The sequence below is a fragment of the Malus sylvestris genome, chromosome 8 (assembly GCF_916048215.2).
Source record: "Malus sylvestris chromosome 8, drMalSylv7.2, whole genome shotgun sequence".
In the NCBI taxonomy this organism is placed as follows: Eukaryota; Viridiplantae; Streptophyta; class Magnoliopsida; order Rosales; family Rosaceae; genus Malus; species Malus sylvestris.
In genome coordinates, this window is record NC_062267.1 from 4031880 (window position 1) to 4051519 (window position 19640).

At 39.9% G+C, this 19640-nt stretch overlaps 2 protein-coding genes across 2 annotated transcripts; both read right to left on the reverse strand.

Annotated features, from left to right (window-relative positions):
• Positions 1-1346: 1346 nt before the first annotated feature.
• Positions 1347-14071, reverse strand: LOC126632411 (L-type lectin-domain containing receptor kinase IX.1-like). Its single transcript, XM_050302820.1, has 3 exons — positions 13491-14071; positions 7176-7963; positions 1347-1942 (listed from the first exon to the last, which is right to left on the reverse strand). The coding sequence occupies exons 1-3, from the start codon at positions 14063-14065 to the stop codon at positions 1347-1349; spliced, it is 1959 nt and encodes a 652-aa protein (XP_050158777.1). The 5' UTR covers positions 14066-14071.
• Positions 14072-17488: 3417 nt separating this feature from the next.
• On the reverse strand, positions 17489-19640 carry LOC126632415 (L-type lectin-domain containing receptor kinase IX.1-like). The gene has a single exon (XM_050302823.1). The coding sequence runs from the start codon at positions 19597-19599 to the stop codon at positions 17689-17691; it is 1911 nt and encodes a 636-aa protein (XP_050158780.1). The 5' UTR covers positions 19600-19640; the 3' UTR covers positions 17489-17688.

Genomic DNA, 19640 nt, shown 5'->3' on the forward strand with positions numbered 1-19640 from the left:
TACGAATATTATTTTATTAACGTGAAAACAAAGAAACAAGAATGCGCTACAAACTGAAGACTACAATATTGCGACTAACTTGTTTTTTCATACTAAAGTACAAGCTATATATTTATAGAGTTGGCTTGAAGTCCGCCCTTTTTTTCTATATATCCAGTCAGCATGAAAATATTGACAAGGTAAATAGCAAACAATTGGATTGATTTTAGATCCTCAGCAGTTTATTTGTGGTTGTTAGTTTGTTTTCAACTATTCTTATTCTGTTAATTATACCGATTTCTATGGGCACAAAGTTAAAAAGCAAAGTGATTGCGGTAGATAAGAGCGGAGCACCTGAAGGCGATTCCGGTCTTGATTTGTAGACCGTAGAAACCATTACAGATTGTGGAAATCTTTCCATCATATATGTCTTTGGCTATGTATAGCTTAATCAGGGTATGTGCATTTGGTAAGGATAAGCATGCAGACTCTGTTACAAAAGGAAGCTCATAGTGAAAATCTCTGTGTTGCGGTATTTGGGTTTTGGGTTATGTGATTTAGCGCGATGAGTAAATCTCTATGTGTTGCGGCACAAGGGATTTGGGTTTTGGGTTATGTGATTTAGCACGATCAGTACCTTGTACCGGTTTATGTTTTCACAATGAAGAACAAATATCTTCGGGTTCGATGTAGACAGGATTTTGCCGAAACTCATTAAACTCTTGTTTAGATTGGGATTGCTTCTCTATTAGCAATTGAAACAGATAGAGGCTTAACAAATTAAACAACTACCAGGAATTACTAGTATAGTAAGTAGTGACACCCAAAAACAAAATGTAGTGATTCAGACTTTATAAATCTGAATTCATATACAAGAAATGCAACTTGATGATGGCAAACAATTCGGCTTTAACGATACAAATTGTTTGTGCTGGAACCGAAAGCCCAGATGTGATAGCGGACAGAACACATTAGCTTCTTTTTTATGGGGAACTGATAAATCACATTCAAAGGATTGCACTTTTCTTCAGGCACCCCATATGTATTCTATGGTTCTAAGTGAAGAGTTAGATGCTAAAGTGAATATGTTGTTTTCGGCTGTTGCCAAATTTTTATGTTCGAAATTCAGACTGTTCATTGAAGTTTGTTTTTGCATACATAGCTGGTGCGGTTTGTTATTTCGCAAGAAAATTAAATGGCCTCATGTGCTAAAGCATGACGAACAAACAAACATTAAACGCATATACCAATTCAAATGTTTCATATGTGAAATCATACAGCCATGCATTAAGATAAAAGGTAGTAATTTAAAAAGAAGGAAACACAGAGCGAATCTGATGATATTGTGCAAGGATGTAGCTCGGTTTCTACCGACCTGCATCTTCAAAGGTATCAGTAATGGATCCGTGAGAGGAGAAAGCTTGTTGTGGACGTTGAGGCAGTAGATATTCATGCATATTTTGGGGAAGTTCGGGCAAGGGTGCTTCGAGCTGAAGAACCTTCACTACTTGTCCTGCTTTTGGTCTCTCCTCGTGGTCAGGGCGAGTGCACCATAATCCCACAACTAACAAGCATTCCATTTCATTTCTATTGAAATTCATACACAATCTCTCGTCCGCCACGTCGAGAAGATTTCCTGCAAGGTACAGCTTCCAAGCCCAACTGAAGAGCGGCTCATGATATCCGGCATCCTCGTAAGTTCTCCTTCCACATGCAAGTTCCAAGGCCACAACTCCAAAACTAAACATATCAGATTCCTTAGTGGCCTTCCCTCCTTTCGCATATTCCGGTGCCATGTAGCCGTAAGTCCCTACCACCCCTGTTGTTTGAGTCCTGACCAGTGGATCCACAAGCTTCGCAATCCCAAAATCCCCAAGCTTAGCACTGAAATCGTTGTCCAACAGGACATTAGCTGATTTGATATCCCTATGAAGAACACACCGCTCTGCATCTTCGTGTAGATTGTTAGAGTATAATCAAGGGTAGATATAGTGCCACTTGTCAGCTCAAGATAGGAGTAATTAGTTAGGATTGTTGGAGAGGCAGTTGTGATGTATGGCTTCTCTATAAATACTAGTGTGATGTAATAGCTTAAGTAAGAAGAAATTGAAATACAGTTACCGAACTCTCTCTCTCTCTCTAAGTTCTGTCTCTCTCTAGATTCCTTCGTTTTCTTGGTTAAATGGCTAATGCTTAACATGGTATCAATCGCCGGAATTGCTTGCGCATCTTCGATCCTCTAGTTGCTTCCGCTACTCGCTGCTCGTCGAGTTCTTCGTCTTCTTCCCACAGCCATTTCTGCACTTGGTGTTGTGGTTCTTCAAAGATTGGATTGGTATTCTTCTCCTTCGATTTCTAGGGTTTCTGATATTGTCCTTCGATTCTCTTCAAGATTAAAAATTTTTTCTGCCCGCCAGGTGTTTGTGATATTGCCTCTGTTAAGTTTCTTCGTTGATATACGAAATTATGGTGACTGCTTCTCAACTTCAGATTGTTCAATCTCCCATAACATCTCTTGTTTCCGCTGTTTCTGCATCTGTTCATGTGAAATTGGATGATTCTAACTACCTAAATTGGCAATTTCAAATGCAATTGTTATTGGACGGACATGGGATTATGGGATTTGTTGATGGATCTACTCCTTGTCCTGCTCGTTTTGTTCAACGTTCTGGAAATTCTGCTGTTGATCGGAACAATGAGCCTGGTTTATCTACTGTGGAAAATGAGGATTACATTGTCTGGAAAATGCATGATCGGGCTTTATTGCAATTAATCACTGCAACTTTATCTCCAGTTGCTGTCTTCTGTGCTATTGGCAGTGTTAGTTCTCAAGATTTGTGGACTAGATTGAAGGAACAATTCTCCACTGTTTCTCGAACTAGTATCTTTCAAATGAAGTCCAATCTCCAAACAATCAAGAAATGGTCTGATAGTGTGTCTCAGTACTTGCAAAAGATCAAAGAAGCTCGAGATTATCTTTCTGCTGCCGGGGTACACTTTGCAGATGAGGACATTGTGATTCTTGCACTTAATGGATTACCTCCTGAATATAATACCTTTAGGTGTGTGATTCGGGGCCGTGAGAATGTTATATCTCTTAAGGAGTTTAGATCTCAACTTCTTGCTGAGGAGCTCATTGTTGAAACTCATGTTCAGGGTCCACTTTTGTTTGCTATGGTTGCAGATCATTCTTCGGCTACCAAACGATCTCCATCTCAGTTTCATAATAATTCTGGTCCATCTAATTTCTTCTCAGGAGGGAACAGGCAGTTTAATCATAACAAACAAAAGGGCAGGGGCAAGTTTAATCACGGAGTCAAATTCCACAGACAGTCTTATAATGTGTATCCTAATCCAACTTCAGGAGTTCTTGGTTCTTCTCCAAATGGGTATACTGGTGGATCTCCTTCCGTCATTTGTCAGCTATGCAACACATATGGTCACTCTGCATCTTTTTGCGGATCGAGATCTCAATCACAACAAGGCTGTCATATCTGTGGCAAGACAAACCACTCCACTTGGTTTTGTTTTTATAATGACAAAGGGCCAAATTACATTGGTGATTCGCAGTTTCATCCCTCACAAGTCTCCATGTCGACTTCTCAGTCTCCAAATCTGCCTCATATGCATGGTATGCATACTGTGGTTAATCACCCTCCCAATGCTCTTCTTCTCAAACCTCTCCTCAGTTTTGGCTTGCGGATTCGGGAGCCTCAAACCATATGACTGCTGATATTCAGAATCTGTCTTTAGCCTCGCCATATCCCACTACTGAGCTTGTGCAAACTGCCAATGGTGAAGGTTTGACTGTGTCTCATATTGGCAGTAGTGTTATCAAACATTCTACCTATCCCATTAAATTGAATTCCGTTTTATATGTACCAAAGTTGACTCATAACCTGTTATCAGTTCATAAAATCTGTCTTGATAACCATTGTTGGCTCATATTTGATGCCTCTTGTTTTTGGATCCAGGACAAATCCACAGGGAAGATCCTCCACAAAGGCCTGTGCAGTAATGGACTTTATCCCATACCAACTCTTCCTCAGTCCCGATCTTCTATTCACCAGACTATTGCATGTCTTGGACAGCTTGTCAAATCCAGTGTTTGGCACAACCGTTTCGGTCATCCTTCTAATATTACTACCTCATTGATGCTGAAAAATGCTCATATCCCATGTGATAAAGATGTTGTGTCCACTGTGTGTCAAAGTTGTTTAGAGGGTAAATTCACCAGGTTACCTTTTTCACCTAGAACTCATCAATCTTCCATTCCATTTGAAATTGTACACAGTGACCTTTAGGGTCCTGCTCCTTGTAGTTCTATTGATGGTTTCAAGTATTATGTCACACTAATTGATGAGTGTACTCGTTTTTGTTGGATATTCCCTCTTATAAATAAATCAGATTTCTTTACCACCTTTGTAAGTTTCTGTTCTTTTGTACACACTCAATTCTCTACTACTGTCAAAATATTACAAACTGATGGTGGTGGTGAGTATGTCAATCATAGGTTGCATTCCTTCTTACAACATCAAGGCATTCTACATCACAAATCTTGTCCCTATACACCTCAACAAAATGGTTTAGCTGAGCGTAAACATAGGCATGTCATTGAAACCACAATCACATTACTTCAACATGCTTATCTACCCTCTGAATTCTGGTCTTTTGGTTGTCAAACAGCTGTCTATCTTATTAACCGAATGCCTACCACTATTTTACAAAATAAATCCCCTTTTGAAGCTTTGTATGGTAAACTCCCCATCATTTCCCATCTTAAGATCTTTGGCTGTTCATGTTTTCCATTTCTCAGCCCTTATAATGCATCTAAATTACAACCCAAAACCATCAAGTGTGTCTTCCTTGGTTATGCTTCCCAGTACAAGGGGTATATTTGTTTTGATGTCTCACGGCACAAATATTACATATCCAGGCATGTAGTGTTCAATGAGTTAGAGTTTCCATACAAAGCCTTGCTGTCTCAGAAGCATCAGTATTCTCTCCCTCAATCTTCTAGCACTCTTTCACATTCATCATTCATTCCCACACTCGATAACATTTTGGTTTCCTCCTCATCTCATTGTCCTCTTTCAAATCATAATCACACTGTTTCTGCAACCCACGAGTCAGTGCCACTAGCATCCATTTCTCCTGCAGGGTCTCAGCCTCAATTACCATCACAGTCCATTACTGCTGGTCACAATGTTTCCTCCCTGCTCCCTGTGGATTATGTACAAAGTTCTGTTGATTCTATAGGCTCCACATTTAGTCCTGAGCACTTGCTCGTGGTCCTGCCTATTGCTCCCATTAACTTGCATCCTATGCAAACTAGGAGCAAAAATGGTATTGTCAAAAGAAAGGCATTCCTTGCTACCTTGGAGGACTCCAGTGAAGTGGATCTATCTGTTATTGAACCCACATCCTATAAGAATGCTCTTAAGGTTCCAGTTTGGTACAAGGCTATGCAGGAGGAAATCCATGCACTTCACTCTCAAGGCACTTGGTCATTGGTTTCCTTACCATCTCAGAAGAATCTTGTAGGCTGTAAGTGGGTGTTCAAACTCAAACGGAATGCTGATGGGTCCATTGGTCGACATAAGGCTCGTTTGGTTGCAAAAGGATTTAGCCAAGAACCTGGTTTAGATTTTGGGGAGACTTTCAGTCCTGTGGTCAAACCAACTACAGTCCGGTTAGTTTTATCCCTTGCTGCTCACTTTGGCTGGCCTCTTCGACAATTGGATGTGAAGAACGCGTTCCTGCATGGTTTTTTGCAAGAGGAGGTCTATATGTCCCAACCTCCGGGGTTTGAAGATTCTAGCCATCCACATCTTGTTTGTAAGCTTCACAAGTCTCTCTATGGCTTGAAACAAGCTCCTCGAGCATGGAATGAGCGGTTCACTACGTTCCTTCCAACAATTGGGTTCAAAACAACATATTCAGATTCTTCTCTGTTCATAAACACCATTGGTAGTGCTGTTGTGGTTCTATTACTATACGTTGATGACATTATCATTACTGGAAGCTCCATCACTGTTATCCAACAGGTTATTCGGTCCCTTACTTCTGAGTTTGATCTTAAGGATCTTGGGGAGTTACATTATTTTCTTGGCATCCAAATCACTAGAACAGATTCTGGTTTGTTTCTTTCCCAGTCTAAATATATTCAGGACCTGCTGCAGAAGACAGAAATGCTCGAGGCCAAGCCTTGTGATACTCCTTGCTTACCCTATAACAGGCTTTTGAAAGATGATGGCCTTCCGTATAACAATCCCACTGCCTATAGAAGTATTGTTGGTGCCTTACAATATCTTACATTTACCCGTCCAGATATCTCATTCTCTGTACACCAAGTCTGTCAGTTTATGCAAAATCCTATGGTGTCTCACTTTACTGCTGTAAAGAGAATCCTCCGATATTTGAAAGGCACAATGCAGCTTGGTCTTACTTACTCCAAGAGTGACTTGACAATACGAGCTTTTAGTGATGCGGATTGGGCGGGTGATCCGAATGATCGCAGGTCTACCACTGGATTGGTAGTGTTTCTGGGTTCAAATCCTGTTTCCTGGTCTTCCAAGAAACAGCAAACTGTTTCTCGGTCCTCCACAGAGGCTGAGTATCGGGCTATGTCTACTACCTCTGCTGAGCTTGATTGGATCTTACAAGTTCTTGCATTTCTGCAGGTTCAAATATCTTCTCCTCCTGTCCTTTTTTGTGACAACCTGTCGGCAATAGCGTTGTCATTTAACCTTGTTCAACATCAAAGGTCGAAACATATTGAGGTGGATGTCCATTTTGTCCGGGAGAGGATTGCCAAGAAGCAGCTTGCTGTTCAGTTTGTGTCATCTCGAGAACTGTTTGCAGATATTTTCACTAAGGGTCTAGTGCACCCCTATTTCACACTCATTGTAACAATCTCATGCTTGGTTCATCCACACATGTGATTGCGGGGGGATGTTAGAGTATAATCAAGGGTAGATATAGTGCCACTTGTCAGCTCAAGATAGGAGTAATTAGTTAGGATTGTTGGAGAGGCAGTTGTGATGTATGGCTTCTCTATAAATACTAGTGTGATGTAATAGCTTAAGTAAGAAGAAATAGAAATACAGTTACCGAACTCTCTCTCTCTCTCTAAGTTCTGTCTCTCTCTAGATTCCTTCGTTTTCTTGGTTAAATGGCTAATGCTTAACATAGATAATGAAGCGCCGAGGCCAAGCCTAAAGCTATTTTATATCTGAAACTCCATTGCAGGGTTGTTCTAGGGCCAAATAGATGCATGTCAAGGCTGCCATTAGGCATGTACGAATAAACAAGTAAGCATTTGCCTTCCTCGTGACACCATCCAATGAATTGCACCAGATTCTTGTGCATCAAACGACTTATTATTTTTACTTCAGTGGTGAAGATTTTCTCATGGTTCTTAATCTTGGCAAAGATTCTCTTCACAGCAACCGCACATCCAAGATCTTGTAATATTCCATCATAAACTTGTCCTGACCCTCCTTGGCCTAGCTTTCTATCGTCCTCAAAGCCATTGGTTGCTGCAACTAATTCTTTGTAAGAAAACCGTTTCGGAAATGCCAGTTTCTCAAGATTCAAATCATTCGAGTGCTTTGCATGTCCATCATTCCGATTTCTTCGCTTCTTAACCACCAACAAACAGAAACAGCAAATGGCTACACCAAGCATCAAAACGAAAGAAGAAGCTACAACTGCCGTGATCAAGATTGCCTTCTTCGTTTTCTTTTCCTTCTGTTTGATGGCTACCTCAACAGAATCCAAACTGGAATTGAATTCCCATGATCTTATAACATGCCGCTGCTTCTGAACAGCAGAAGCAGAAAACCCAATTGTAACCTGCTCGGGGAGAACCTTTCGCAAGTCAATGACAGAAAAAAGAGAAGAGTTGTCCACAAAAATAGGGCTTACGTCGTATGTCCAAAACACACTGAGGTTGTTGGAGGAAGCATTGTAAGTTATCCATGTTGTGCTAGGATAGCACCAAACCCGTTGGAACCAACTCAAGCTAACCCACAAGAAATTTATCAAATGAAAATGCAAGAACAAAATATTAAAGACACCAAGATTTTAACGAGGTTCCTCAACAGTCAGTGTAACTGGAGTACGTCCTCGGAGCAGTAGGAGCTCACCCAATAATCCACTATCAACCAAATGGGAGTTTACAAAGTGTTGGCAATCTCACAACCCAAAACCCCAATACATCCAATAACTCTCACTCACCAAAGAAACAAATAGAGAGGGAAATATAGTGAATAATTTCCTCTCTATACAAAGCTCAAAGCTAATACACAAATACAACTTTGATTGAGTGAGTACCAACAAAGAAAGAAAATCACCTTTCTTTCTTCTCTTCAAAATGGGGCTGCAGCACCTCTGTTTTTGCTCTATTTTTTCTGCTACGTTTTTTCCTCTCTTATGGCTTCATTACTACTCTTCATCAAAAGTAGCAATTACTTCTACTTCAAAAACTCATCCGTGACTTCCCACATAGACCAAGAAACTTTAGACAAATTCCCTTTTCTTTTCCCCAAAACAAGGAAGAGACATAATTATTTTGTCTTTTTTTCCTTTTTGATTTGTTTAATCAAAAGTTGGTCACTTGGCCACATACTTCAACAATCTCCACCTTGGCCAAGTTCCGAAAAACGCCATGATAAGCCAACCAACACAATTAACACACAACATCACTCCCAAACACTAGCAAGAGAACAACTCATGCCGAGCCAAATGCTCCAAAACTCCTACTGCTCAACGCCTTCTTTATATAGGCAAAATGTGAGCCAAGTTCAAGCAATGATCAAACTTGGCTACACCAACAACCTTAGTCAACATATCAGCGGGGTTGTCTTTAGTTGGAATCTTTTGGAGAATGATTTCCCCTTCACCAACAATTTCACGAACAAAGTGATAACGTACATCTATGTGCTTGGTCCTCGCATGATGAACCTGATACTTAGCCAAATAAATGGCACTCTGACTATCACAATGTACCTCCACCTGCTTCTGATCAACCCCCAAATCTCTAATCAGCCCATGTATCCAAATGGCCTCCTTTATAGCTTCAGCAACTGCCATATATTCAGCCTCTGTAGTAGACAAGGCAACAGACGACTGCAAAATGGACCTCCAACAAACTGGCCCTTTAGCCATAGTAAACACATAGCCTGTAGTAGACTTCCTTCTATCCAGATCACCTGCATAATCTGAATCAACATAACCAACTGCAAAATGACCAATACCAGAGTCATCCCTCTCAAAGCATAAACCAACATCTCGAGTACCATGGAGATATCTCAATATCCACTTAGCTGCTTGCCAATGCTCTTTACCTGGATTATGCATATATCGACTCACCATGCCAACTGCATGAGCAATATCCGGTCTAGAGCATACCATTGCATACATCAAACTACCAACCAAATTTGCATATGGTATATTTTTCATTTGCAGCTTCTCTTTATCATTTTTAGGACATTGTAGAGAACTCAATTTAAAATGAGAAGCCAAAGGGGTACTAACCGGTTTGGTTGAATCATGAACTCCAAACTTCCGAATCAACTTCTCAAGGTATTGTCTTTGATTCAAACTGACCAAACCCTTCTCTCTATCTCTAGTGATCTCCATGCCAAGGATCTTCTTTGCTTCACCAAGATCCTTCATCTCAAACTCATTCTTCATTTGTTTCTTCAATTTCTCAATCTCCTCAACATTCTTTGAGGCAATCAACATATCATCAACATATATCAATAAATAAATGAAATACCCATCTTGCAACTTCTTGAAGTACACACAATGATCATATTGACTTCTAGAATAATTTTGGCCTCTCATAAATTTATCAAACCTCAAATACCATTGCCTTGGAGATTGCTTCAAGCCATAAAGCGATTTCTTCAATTTGCAAAACAAATTTTCCTTCCCTTTCACCATATACCCATCCGGTTGACACATATAGATCTCTTCATTCAAATCACCATGTAGGAAAGCCGTCTTCACATCGAGTTGCACAAGCTCAAGATCATATTGTGCAACAAGAGCTAACATAATACGAATTGATGAGTGTTTCACAACTGGAGAAAATATTTCATTGTAGTCAATGCCCTCCTTTTGTGCATACCCTTTAGCAACTAATCTTGCTTTAAATCTCACATTGCTTTTCTCATCAGCATCTTCCTTCTTGGCATACACCCATTTACAACCAATAGCTTTCTTGCCCTTAGGCAATTTAGCTAACTCCCAAGTCTTGTTCTTCAAGAGAGAATTCATCTCATCACCCATGGCATTGCACCACCTATTCTTCTCCTCACTCTCAATAGCTTCCTCAAAATTGGATGGAATCTCTTCAGTGATAATAGAAAGAGCAAAAGCAACATAATCACTATACCGAGCTGGCTTGGTAATTTGTCTCTTTCCTCTGTTCTTGGCAATAGACTCTTGAGGTGAAACTTGCTCTTCAACTTGAATAGAATCTTCAAGTTCAACTTCTTCAACATCCTCATGGTCTCCAACTTCTTCACTTGTAGTGGCTTCGACATCAGCGGAAATAGGATTTGAAGTACCAGAGGCAACTTTCTCAAGCTCCACCTGTTGGACATCTTTCACATTTTTCTCAGAGTATTTGAACATACTTTCTTCATCAAATGTCACATCTCTGCTGATTACAAGTTTTTTCATCTCTGGGCACCACAACCTGTAACCTTTGACACCACTACTAAAACCAAGAAAGATAGCCTTTTTGGCTCTAGGATCAAGTTTATTTTCAGTCACATGAAAATAAGCAGGTGAACCAAAAATACGGATATAGTCATAATCAGAAGAAGATTTTCCAGTCCATACCTCCATTGGTGTCTTACCCTGAATAGCAGCTGAGGGTAACCGGTTGATGATGTGACATGCATAATTAACTGCTTCTGCCCAAAATGACTTGCTCAAACCCGACTGAGACAACATACATCTAACCTTCTCAAGCAAGGTTCGATTCAATCTTTCTGCAACTCCATTTTGTTGTGGAGTTCCCCGAACACTGAAATGTCTCACAATTCCTTCTTCTTTGCAAACTTTAAAGAAAGGATCGGATGTGTATTCACCACCATTATCCGATCTCAAAATCTTAATCTTTCTCCCAGTCTGGTTCTCAACCATTTTCTTCCAACCCAAGAAAATGCTTAACACCTCACTCTTGTGCTTCATAGTGTAGACCCAAGACCTTCTTGAATAATCATCAACAAAGGTCACAAACCAATGTCTACCACTCAAAGAGGGAGTCTTTGTAGGACCCCAAACATCCGAATGCACATAATCAAGAATGCCCTTCGTCTGATGTACAGCAGTACCAAACTTCACTCTAGTTTGCTTCCCCAAGACACAATGCTCACAGAAGCTTACAAGTCGTGGCACCTTTTAGAAGACCTTGTTTCACAAGCCCTTGTAGAGCTTTCTCACCGGCATGGCCTAATCTTATATGCCACAATCTAGTAGTATCTGAATCAGATGTGCCCATATTTTCAGAGACTACAGATGCTTCACCTGTCACAGTGCTTCCCTACAATAAATACAAATGGCCACATCTAGGAGCTTTCATCACAACAAGTGCACCATAAGTAACTTTCAATGTCTGTCCATCTGAATGAAACCTGAAACCCTTGGATTCCAAAGTACCCAAAGAAATAAGATTTTTCTTCAAATTCGGTACATACCGAACACCTGTCAACTCTTTAACCATGCCATCATGCAACTTCAAACGAACTGTACCAATCCCTTTTGTTGTGCAAGGATTGTCATCTCCCATGAACACAACGCCACCATCAAACTCTTTCAAGCTTGAAAACCAATCCTTGTGAGGAGTCATATGATGAGTACAACCCGTATCCAACACCCACTTAGTAGCACAATCAAATGATGAGGAAGTGGTTAAAGCAAAATCAGAAAAATCTGTTTCAACCTCAGCAACATTAGCTTCAGAACTTTCTTTGCCTTTGGTCTTCAATTTTGGACAATCTTTCTTCCAATGGCCCTTATTACGACAAAAGGCACATTCATCCCTTTCCAAAGGTTTTCTACCTTTAGAGTTTCCTCTAGGTCGAGACTGTGATTTTTTCCTGCTAGAAAATGATCTTCTCTCCGATGATCTACCTCTAACAAATAAAGCTTCAGAGGTACTATCATGATTTTTATCTCTATGCCTCATTTCATAATTCATCAAGGCATTTGACACATCTTCAAATTTCACAGTTTCTTTACCATGCATAATAGTGGTAACAAAATGCTCATAAGAGTCCGGCAAGGAATTCAACAATATTAAGGCCTTATCTTCATCCTTAATATCCTCATCTAAATTTAACAAGTCGGCAATCAACTTATTAAAAGCATCAAGGTGTCTAATCATTTTTGTACCTTCTTTGTATTGGAAGTGGTAGAGCTTTTTCTTCAAGTGTAGCCGGTTCTCTGCACTCTTCGTCATATACTTGTCTTCCAATTTTTGCCACAACACACTTGCCAATGTCTCCCGCATCACAAAATACTTCTGAGTTTTTGCAAGGCACAACCGAATTGAAGAGCAAGCCCACAAATTTAATTTCTCCCATTCCGGCTTCGACATAGCTTCCGGCTTCTCTCCCAAAGCGGCAAGTAGATCTTGTTGAGCCAACACATCTTTGACCTCACATTGCCACATCCCGAAGTTGTTTGTGCCATCAAACTTTTCCACTTCGAACTTTGCATTTTGCACCGTAGTTCTTGCAAACCCGGAGCTGTTTCCAAAAGGATTTTCATCTTGCCCGTCTGACATCTTTGGCAACTAGACAATACCCAAGAGCAACCAGTGCTCTGATACCAATTGTTGTGCTAGGATAGCACCAAACCCGTTGGAACCAACTCAAGCTAACCCACAAGAAATTTATCAAATGAAAATGCAAGAACAAAATATTAAAGACACCAAAATTTTAACGAGGTTCCTCAACAGTCAGTGTAACTGGAGTACGTCCTCGGAGCAGTAGGAGCTCACCCAATAATCCACTATCAACCAAATGGGAGTTTACAAAGTGTTGGCAATCTCACAACCCAAAACTCCAATACATCCAATAACTCTCACTCACCAAAGAAACAAATAGAGAGGGAAATATAGTGAATAATTTCCTCTCTATACAAAGCTCAAAGCTAATACACAAATACAACTTTGATTGAGTGAGTACCAACAAAGAAAGAAAATCACCTTTCTTTCTTCTCTTCAAAATGGGGCTGCAGCACCTCTGTTTTTGCTCTATTTTTTCTGCTACGTTTTTTCCTCTCTTATGGCTTCATTACTACTCTTCATCAAAAGTAGCAATTACTTCTACTTCAAAAACTCATCCGTGACTTCCCACATAGACCAAGAAACTTTAGACAAATTCCCTTTTCTTTTCCCCAAAACAAGGAAGAGACATAATTATTTTGTCTTTTTTTCCTTTTTGATTTGTTTAATCAAAAGTTGGCCACATACTCCAACAATCCATGCATGACCAACGTTCTCACTTTTGCTTCTAAGATCCCAACTGCCACTAACCGTGGAGGAAATCTGATTCACGTTGATCCCCACGTGGGGCGCAGGTGGATCCCACTGCTCGTTTTTGAAGTTATCAAACTCAACAGCTACAATATGGTTTTGTGACACTACAAGATTAGTTGTTTTGTTGAACAATCCTAGATTTCCGCTGTGGGAGTTGGGCGGAATAGGATAGCCAACGGGTGCAAGAAAAAAGGCAAAACCGTCGCCAAGGGTCTGACTGTCGCCAGAATCGACAGTAAAAGTTAAATGAGTGGCGAAGTCTGCCAGCGAGCTCGTAGTAGAGTCCCATAACTGCAGAGGCTCTGAATACGTAGCTCGCCCGACACAGGGTGACCCCAGCTGCTGGTTGAGTTCGATCTTTGTGGAGGAGAGAAAGGCATCGCCCGCGTAGCCTATTTTATTTGAGCCAGAGTCGAATTGTGGGAAGCTGAAGGAAAGTGGATTGGCAAAGGGAGCGAAAAGATGGATGGAAAGGAAGAAGACACTAAAAATGTAGCGCTTGTTTGAGTAGTGAAAGATCATTGTCTGATAGTTTAGGATGAAATTGGTGCAAAGTTTCAGTTAAAAAGAGAACTGCAGAAAAAGGCCTAAACAACTTTGAAACAGCAAAGAAAAATACGAGGAATATGATAAGTGGTATACACTTATTTAAAGCCGTCTTATCTCTTATTGGTTGAACCTTGGCAGGGACGGAGCTACAAATTTCTTTTAGTGGGGGTATCCCGAAAATCAACTAAGAAAACCTTATTATAGTATGACTTATACTCAATATGATAATAGAGATGCTTTCAAATGATGATGTATCACAATTCCATGTTACAAAAATTTCAATATAGTAGTGGAAAGTGGAAAAGTGGTGTGAAAAATATTAATACATGACAGGCGGGAGATGAGTTTTTCAGTTAGAATGACATGAGTAAGAGCATTTTTGTTCATATAATATTTGATATGGAGTATAAGTGATATGAATGTATGTTGGATATTAGATACATATATTTTCTTCAAAGATAACACGTGTATATTATATAACTCTAGTCAGCAACTTAAAAAACGAATTACTTGAGTGGGGACATCTACCCCCAATGAGCCTTCATTGGCTCTGTCCATGACCTTGGCCGACCTTGTTTACTCTTATCTTCATACTCGAATATCATATTCTCCTCTTACTTTACATGAATTTGGCGTTCTAATATCGTTTGTTAAAAAAAAAAGAAAAAAAAAAGAGTAATCTGCAAACAAAAATAGCGACAGTTAATTTATTTTATTTACTATACAAAAAAGGAAAAGAACAATAGTGACGATGCAGCTTACCCCAAAAGTCGATGCGTGCGAGCCTCTAGAATCTTAATTAAATAGTTTAGGAGGATATTCAACTCCAAAGACCGACCAATTCAACTAAAAGAGACCGACCAATTCAAAGTCACTTAACGAGTGAAAAAAAAAGGAACAAGACTGCAAACAAAAATAGCGACAGTTAATTTATTTTATTTACTATACAAAAAAGGAAAAGAACAATAGTGACGATGCAGTTTACCCCAAAAGTCGATGCGTGCGAGCCTCTCGAATCTTAATTAAATAGTTTAGGAGGATATTCAACTCCAAAGACCGACCAATTCAACTAAAAGAGACCGACCAATTCAAAGTCACTTAACGAAAAAGGAAACGAACAATAGTGACGATGCAGCTTAACCCAAAAGTCGATGCGTGCGAGCCTCTAGAATCTTAATTAAATAGTTTAGGAGGATATTCAACTCCAAAGACCGACCAATTCAACTAAAAGAGACCGACCAATTCAAAGTCACTTAACGAGTGAAAAAAAAGGAACAAGACTGCAAACAAAAATAGCGACAGTTAATTTATTTTATTTAGTATACAAAAAAGGAAAAGAACAATAGTGACGATGCAGCTTACCCTAAAAGTCGATGCGTGCGAGCCTCTAGAATCTTAATTAAATAGTTTAGGAGGATATTCAACTCCAAAGACCGACCAATTCAACTAAAAGAGACCGACCAATTCAAAGTCACTTAACGAGTGAAAAAAAAAGGAACAAGACATACTCCTCCATTATAATATTAGGCCGGCTTCTTTGGTGCGATGGAGTTGAATTATGTATTCACTTGTTTTCTATGATGTAATTTAACAACTATCCGTTAGTGTCTCGATGATGATGAATAATTTTTGTTTTTTCGACAAACGATAATTTTCTCAGTTAAATTGGTAAATGTCAGAGGGTTGTTTTCTATTATTATCAAGGTTGAATGTACTCTAACTACTATCCGTTACTGTCCCGATGATGAATAAACAAACGATAACATTCATCGGTTAAATTGTTAAATTTCAAAGGGTAGGAGGATCGTTGGGGATCGAACCGCACTAGGGTGCATATGTGTTATCGCTTTTCGCCACTACAATAAAACACCATCATTTTCTCGAAGATGAATAAAGTTTCTTTTGGTATGCCGGAGTTGATTGATGTATTCGCTTGTTTTCTTTTATTGTCGAGATTGGATGTAATCTAATAACTATCCATTACTATCTCGATAAGGAATAATTCTTTTTTTTAACAAATCGATTAAATTGTTAAATGAAGAAGGGAGGGGGATCAGTGGCACCAGTGTGCATATGCATTATTGTTTTTGGCCACTGCGATAAAGCAGTTCGTTAATAATTGTAATTAGTGACTCTCGTATGCAAAATCAATGAATAGTACGTGTATATTATATAACTCTAGTCAGCAACATAATAAACGAATTACTTGAGTGGGGACATCTACCCCCAGTGAGTCTTCATTGGCTTTGTCCATGACCTTGGCCGACCTTGTTTACTCTTATCTTCATACTCGAATATCATATTCTCCTCTTACTTTAAGTGAATTTGGCGTTCTAATATCGTTTGTAAAAAAAAAAAGAAAAAAAAAAGAATAATCTGCAAACAAAAATAGCGACAGTTAATTTATTTTATTTACTATACAAAAAAGGAAAGGAACAATAGTGACGATGCAGCTTACCCTAAAAGTCGATGCGTGCGAGCCTCTAGAATCTTAATTAAATAGTTTAGGAGGATATTCAACTCCAAAGACCGACCAATTCAACTAAAAGAGACCGACCAATTCAAAGTCACTTAACGAGTGAAAAAAAAAGGAACAAGACATACTCCCCCATTATAATATTAGGCCGGCTTCTTTGGTGCGATGGAGTTGAATTATGTATTCACTTGTTTTCTATGATGTAATTTAACAACTATCCGTTAGTGTCTCGATGATGATGAATAATTTTTGTTTTTTCGACAAACGATAATTTTCTCAGTTAAATTGGTAAATGTCAGAGGGTTGTTTTCTATTATTATCAAGGTTGAATGTACTCTAACTACTATCCGTTACTGTCCCGATGATGAATAAACAAACGATAACATTCATCGGTTAAATTGTTAAATTTCAAAGGGTAGGAGGATCGTTGGGGATCGAACCGTACTAGGGTGCATATGTGTTATCGCTTTTCGCCACTACAATAAAACACCATCATTTTCTCGAAGATGAATAAAGTTTCTTTTGGTGTGCCGGAGTTGATTGATGTATTCGCTTGTTTTCTTTTATTGTCGAGATTGGATGTAATCTAACAACTATCCATTACTATCTCGATAGGGAATAATTCTTTTTTTTAACAAATCAATTAAATTGTTAAATGAAGAAGGGAGGGGGATCAGTGGCACCAGTGTGCATATGCATTATTGTTTTTTGCCATTGCGATAAAGTAGTTCGTTAATAATTGTAATTAGTGACTCTCGTATGCAAAATCAATGAATAGTACGACAAAAAATATTAAATTGGCTCTTTATCTAATGATATTTTTCTTCCCTAAAGATCCGAAATCATACAATCACGTGCTTGGTGATAGCGGATAATTTGATTCAATGACCTAAACTATTCGTGTCGGGGGAGCTGGGAAGTGATGAATGGATCGATGGAACATGAATATCAGTTGGAAAGTTATACAAAAAAAATCTAATTTCGTGAAAGAAATCTTAAAACACAATACTCATACATGCATACAAATAGAGAGATTAAAAATATAATATAGTAGCTCGGAAGCGATGACATGGTGAAATCAGATCATATATGAAAGGATCACGTGAGAGGAATCGGCATTTTACTGAAGCTGAGGCAGCGGAAGATCATGCATGTCGTGCGGAAGATCCGGCAATGGCGCTTCAAGCTGAAGAACATTCATCACTTGTCCAGCTTTCGGCCTTTCCTTATTGTCGGGATTAGTGCACCATAATCCCACAATTAACAAGCATTCCATTTCATTTATGTCGAAGTTCGAATCTAACCTTTCATCAGCTGCGTAGAGCAGATTTCCGGCAAGGTAGAGTTGCCAAACCCAACTCACAAGCGGCACGTCAAGTTCTCCGTCATGGAAAGTCCTCCTACCGCATGCAAGTTCCAAGGCCACAACTCCAAAGCTAAACATGTCGGATTCTTTACTTGCCCTCCCTCCCTTCTCATATTCGGGGGCCATGTACCCGAAAGTCCCCACCACCCCTGTTGTTTGAGTCCTGAACCGCGGATCCATGAGCTTCGCAATCCCAAAATCACCAAGCTTTGTGCTGAATTCGTCATCCAACAACACATTAGCTGATTTGATATCCCTGTGAAGGACACACTGCTCCACATCTTCGTGTAGATAATGAAGAGCCGAGGCCAAGCCTAAAGCAATCTTATACCGAAAATCCCATTGCAGTGCTGCTCCATGGCCGAATAGATGCATGTCAAGGCTGCCATTAGGCATGTATGCGTAAACAAGTAAGCACTCGCCTTGCTCATGACACCATCCAATGAACTGCACCAGGTTCCTGTGAATCAATCGGCTTAGTATTTTGACTTCATTGACGAATATTTTCTCGTGATGCTCTGATTCTGCGAAGATCCTCTTAACCGCAACTGCGCATCCAAGGTCTTTTAACATTCCTTTGTAAACTTGTCCCGAACCTCCTTGGCCTAGCCTCACATCGTTAGTAAAGCCGTTGGTGGCTGCAGCTAATTCTTTGTAAGCAAATCGTTTCGGAAATGCCAGTCCCTCAAGATTCGTATTCACCGAGGGCGCGTCGGTCCTATATACGCACTTCTTCTTGATCACCAACCTGCATATGGCTACACAAAACATCAAAACGAAAAAAGAAACTGCAACCGCCACTATCAAGAATCTCTTGTCCCTTTTTTTTTCGTTCTGACTCTGCGTAAAGCGGGAGCCTTGTGCACTGGGTACGACCTTTTTTTGTTTGCTAGTAAAATCCAAGCTTGAACTGAATTCCCATGAATATATGAGATGTCGTTCTGGGAACACTCCGGTAGAAGCTGAAAATCCTATTGTAACCTTTTCGAGGAGAACCTCTCGTAAGTCAATCTGGTGAGAAAGAGAAGAGTTGTTCACAAAAACAGGGTTTTCGTCATACGTCCAAAACACACTAAGGTTTTTGGAAGTGGCATTGTAAGTTATCCATGCATGTCCCAGCTTCCCGCTGTTGCTGCTAACATTTGTCCAACTGGCAGTATCTACGGAGGAGATACTGTTTATGTCTATCCCGACATGCCACTTTTGCGGATCAAAGGCTTCGTTTGCGAAAGTGTCAAACTCAACAGCTGCAATTTGGTTATTGCTGCGGAGTTTGGTGGTGCTGTTGAATAATCCAAGTGAAGAGGCGGCGGAGTTTGGTGGGATTGGATAGCCAACAGGACCAAGGAAAAAGGCAAATCCGTCGCTAAAGACGTTGTTGTTACCAGTGTCGACAACGAAAGTGAAATGAGTAGTAAAATCTGCCAGTGATCCTGTACTAGAGTCCCACAGGTGGAGAGGCTCTGTGTACGTAGCCCGCCCAACCATCCATGAACTTTGTGAGTTGAGTTGAATTGCTCTGGGTACCCGCGAGGCATCACCTTCATAAGATATGTTCTTTGTAGTTTGGTCGAATTGCGTTATTTTGAAGGACAGCGGATGTGCAAGGGGAGCCAAAAAACTAATGACAATGAGGATGAAACTTGCTAGAATGCTTTGAAACATTGTAACTTCCGCTTAGCTAGTAACTAGAACGAAACTCTTGC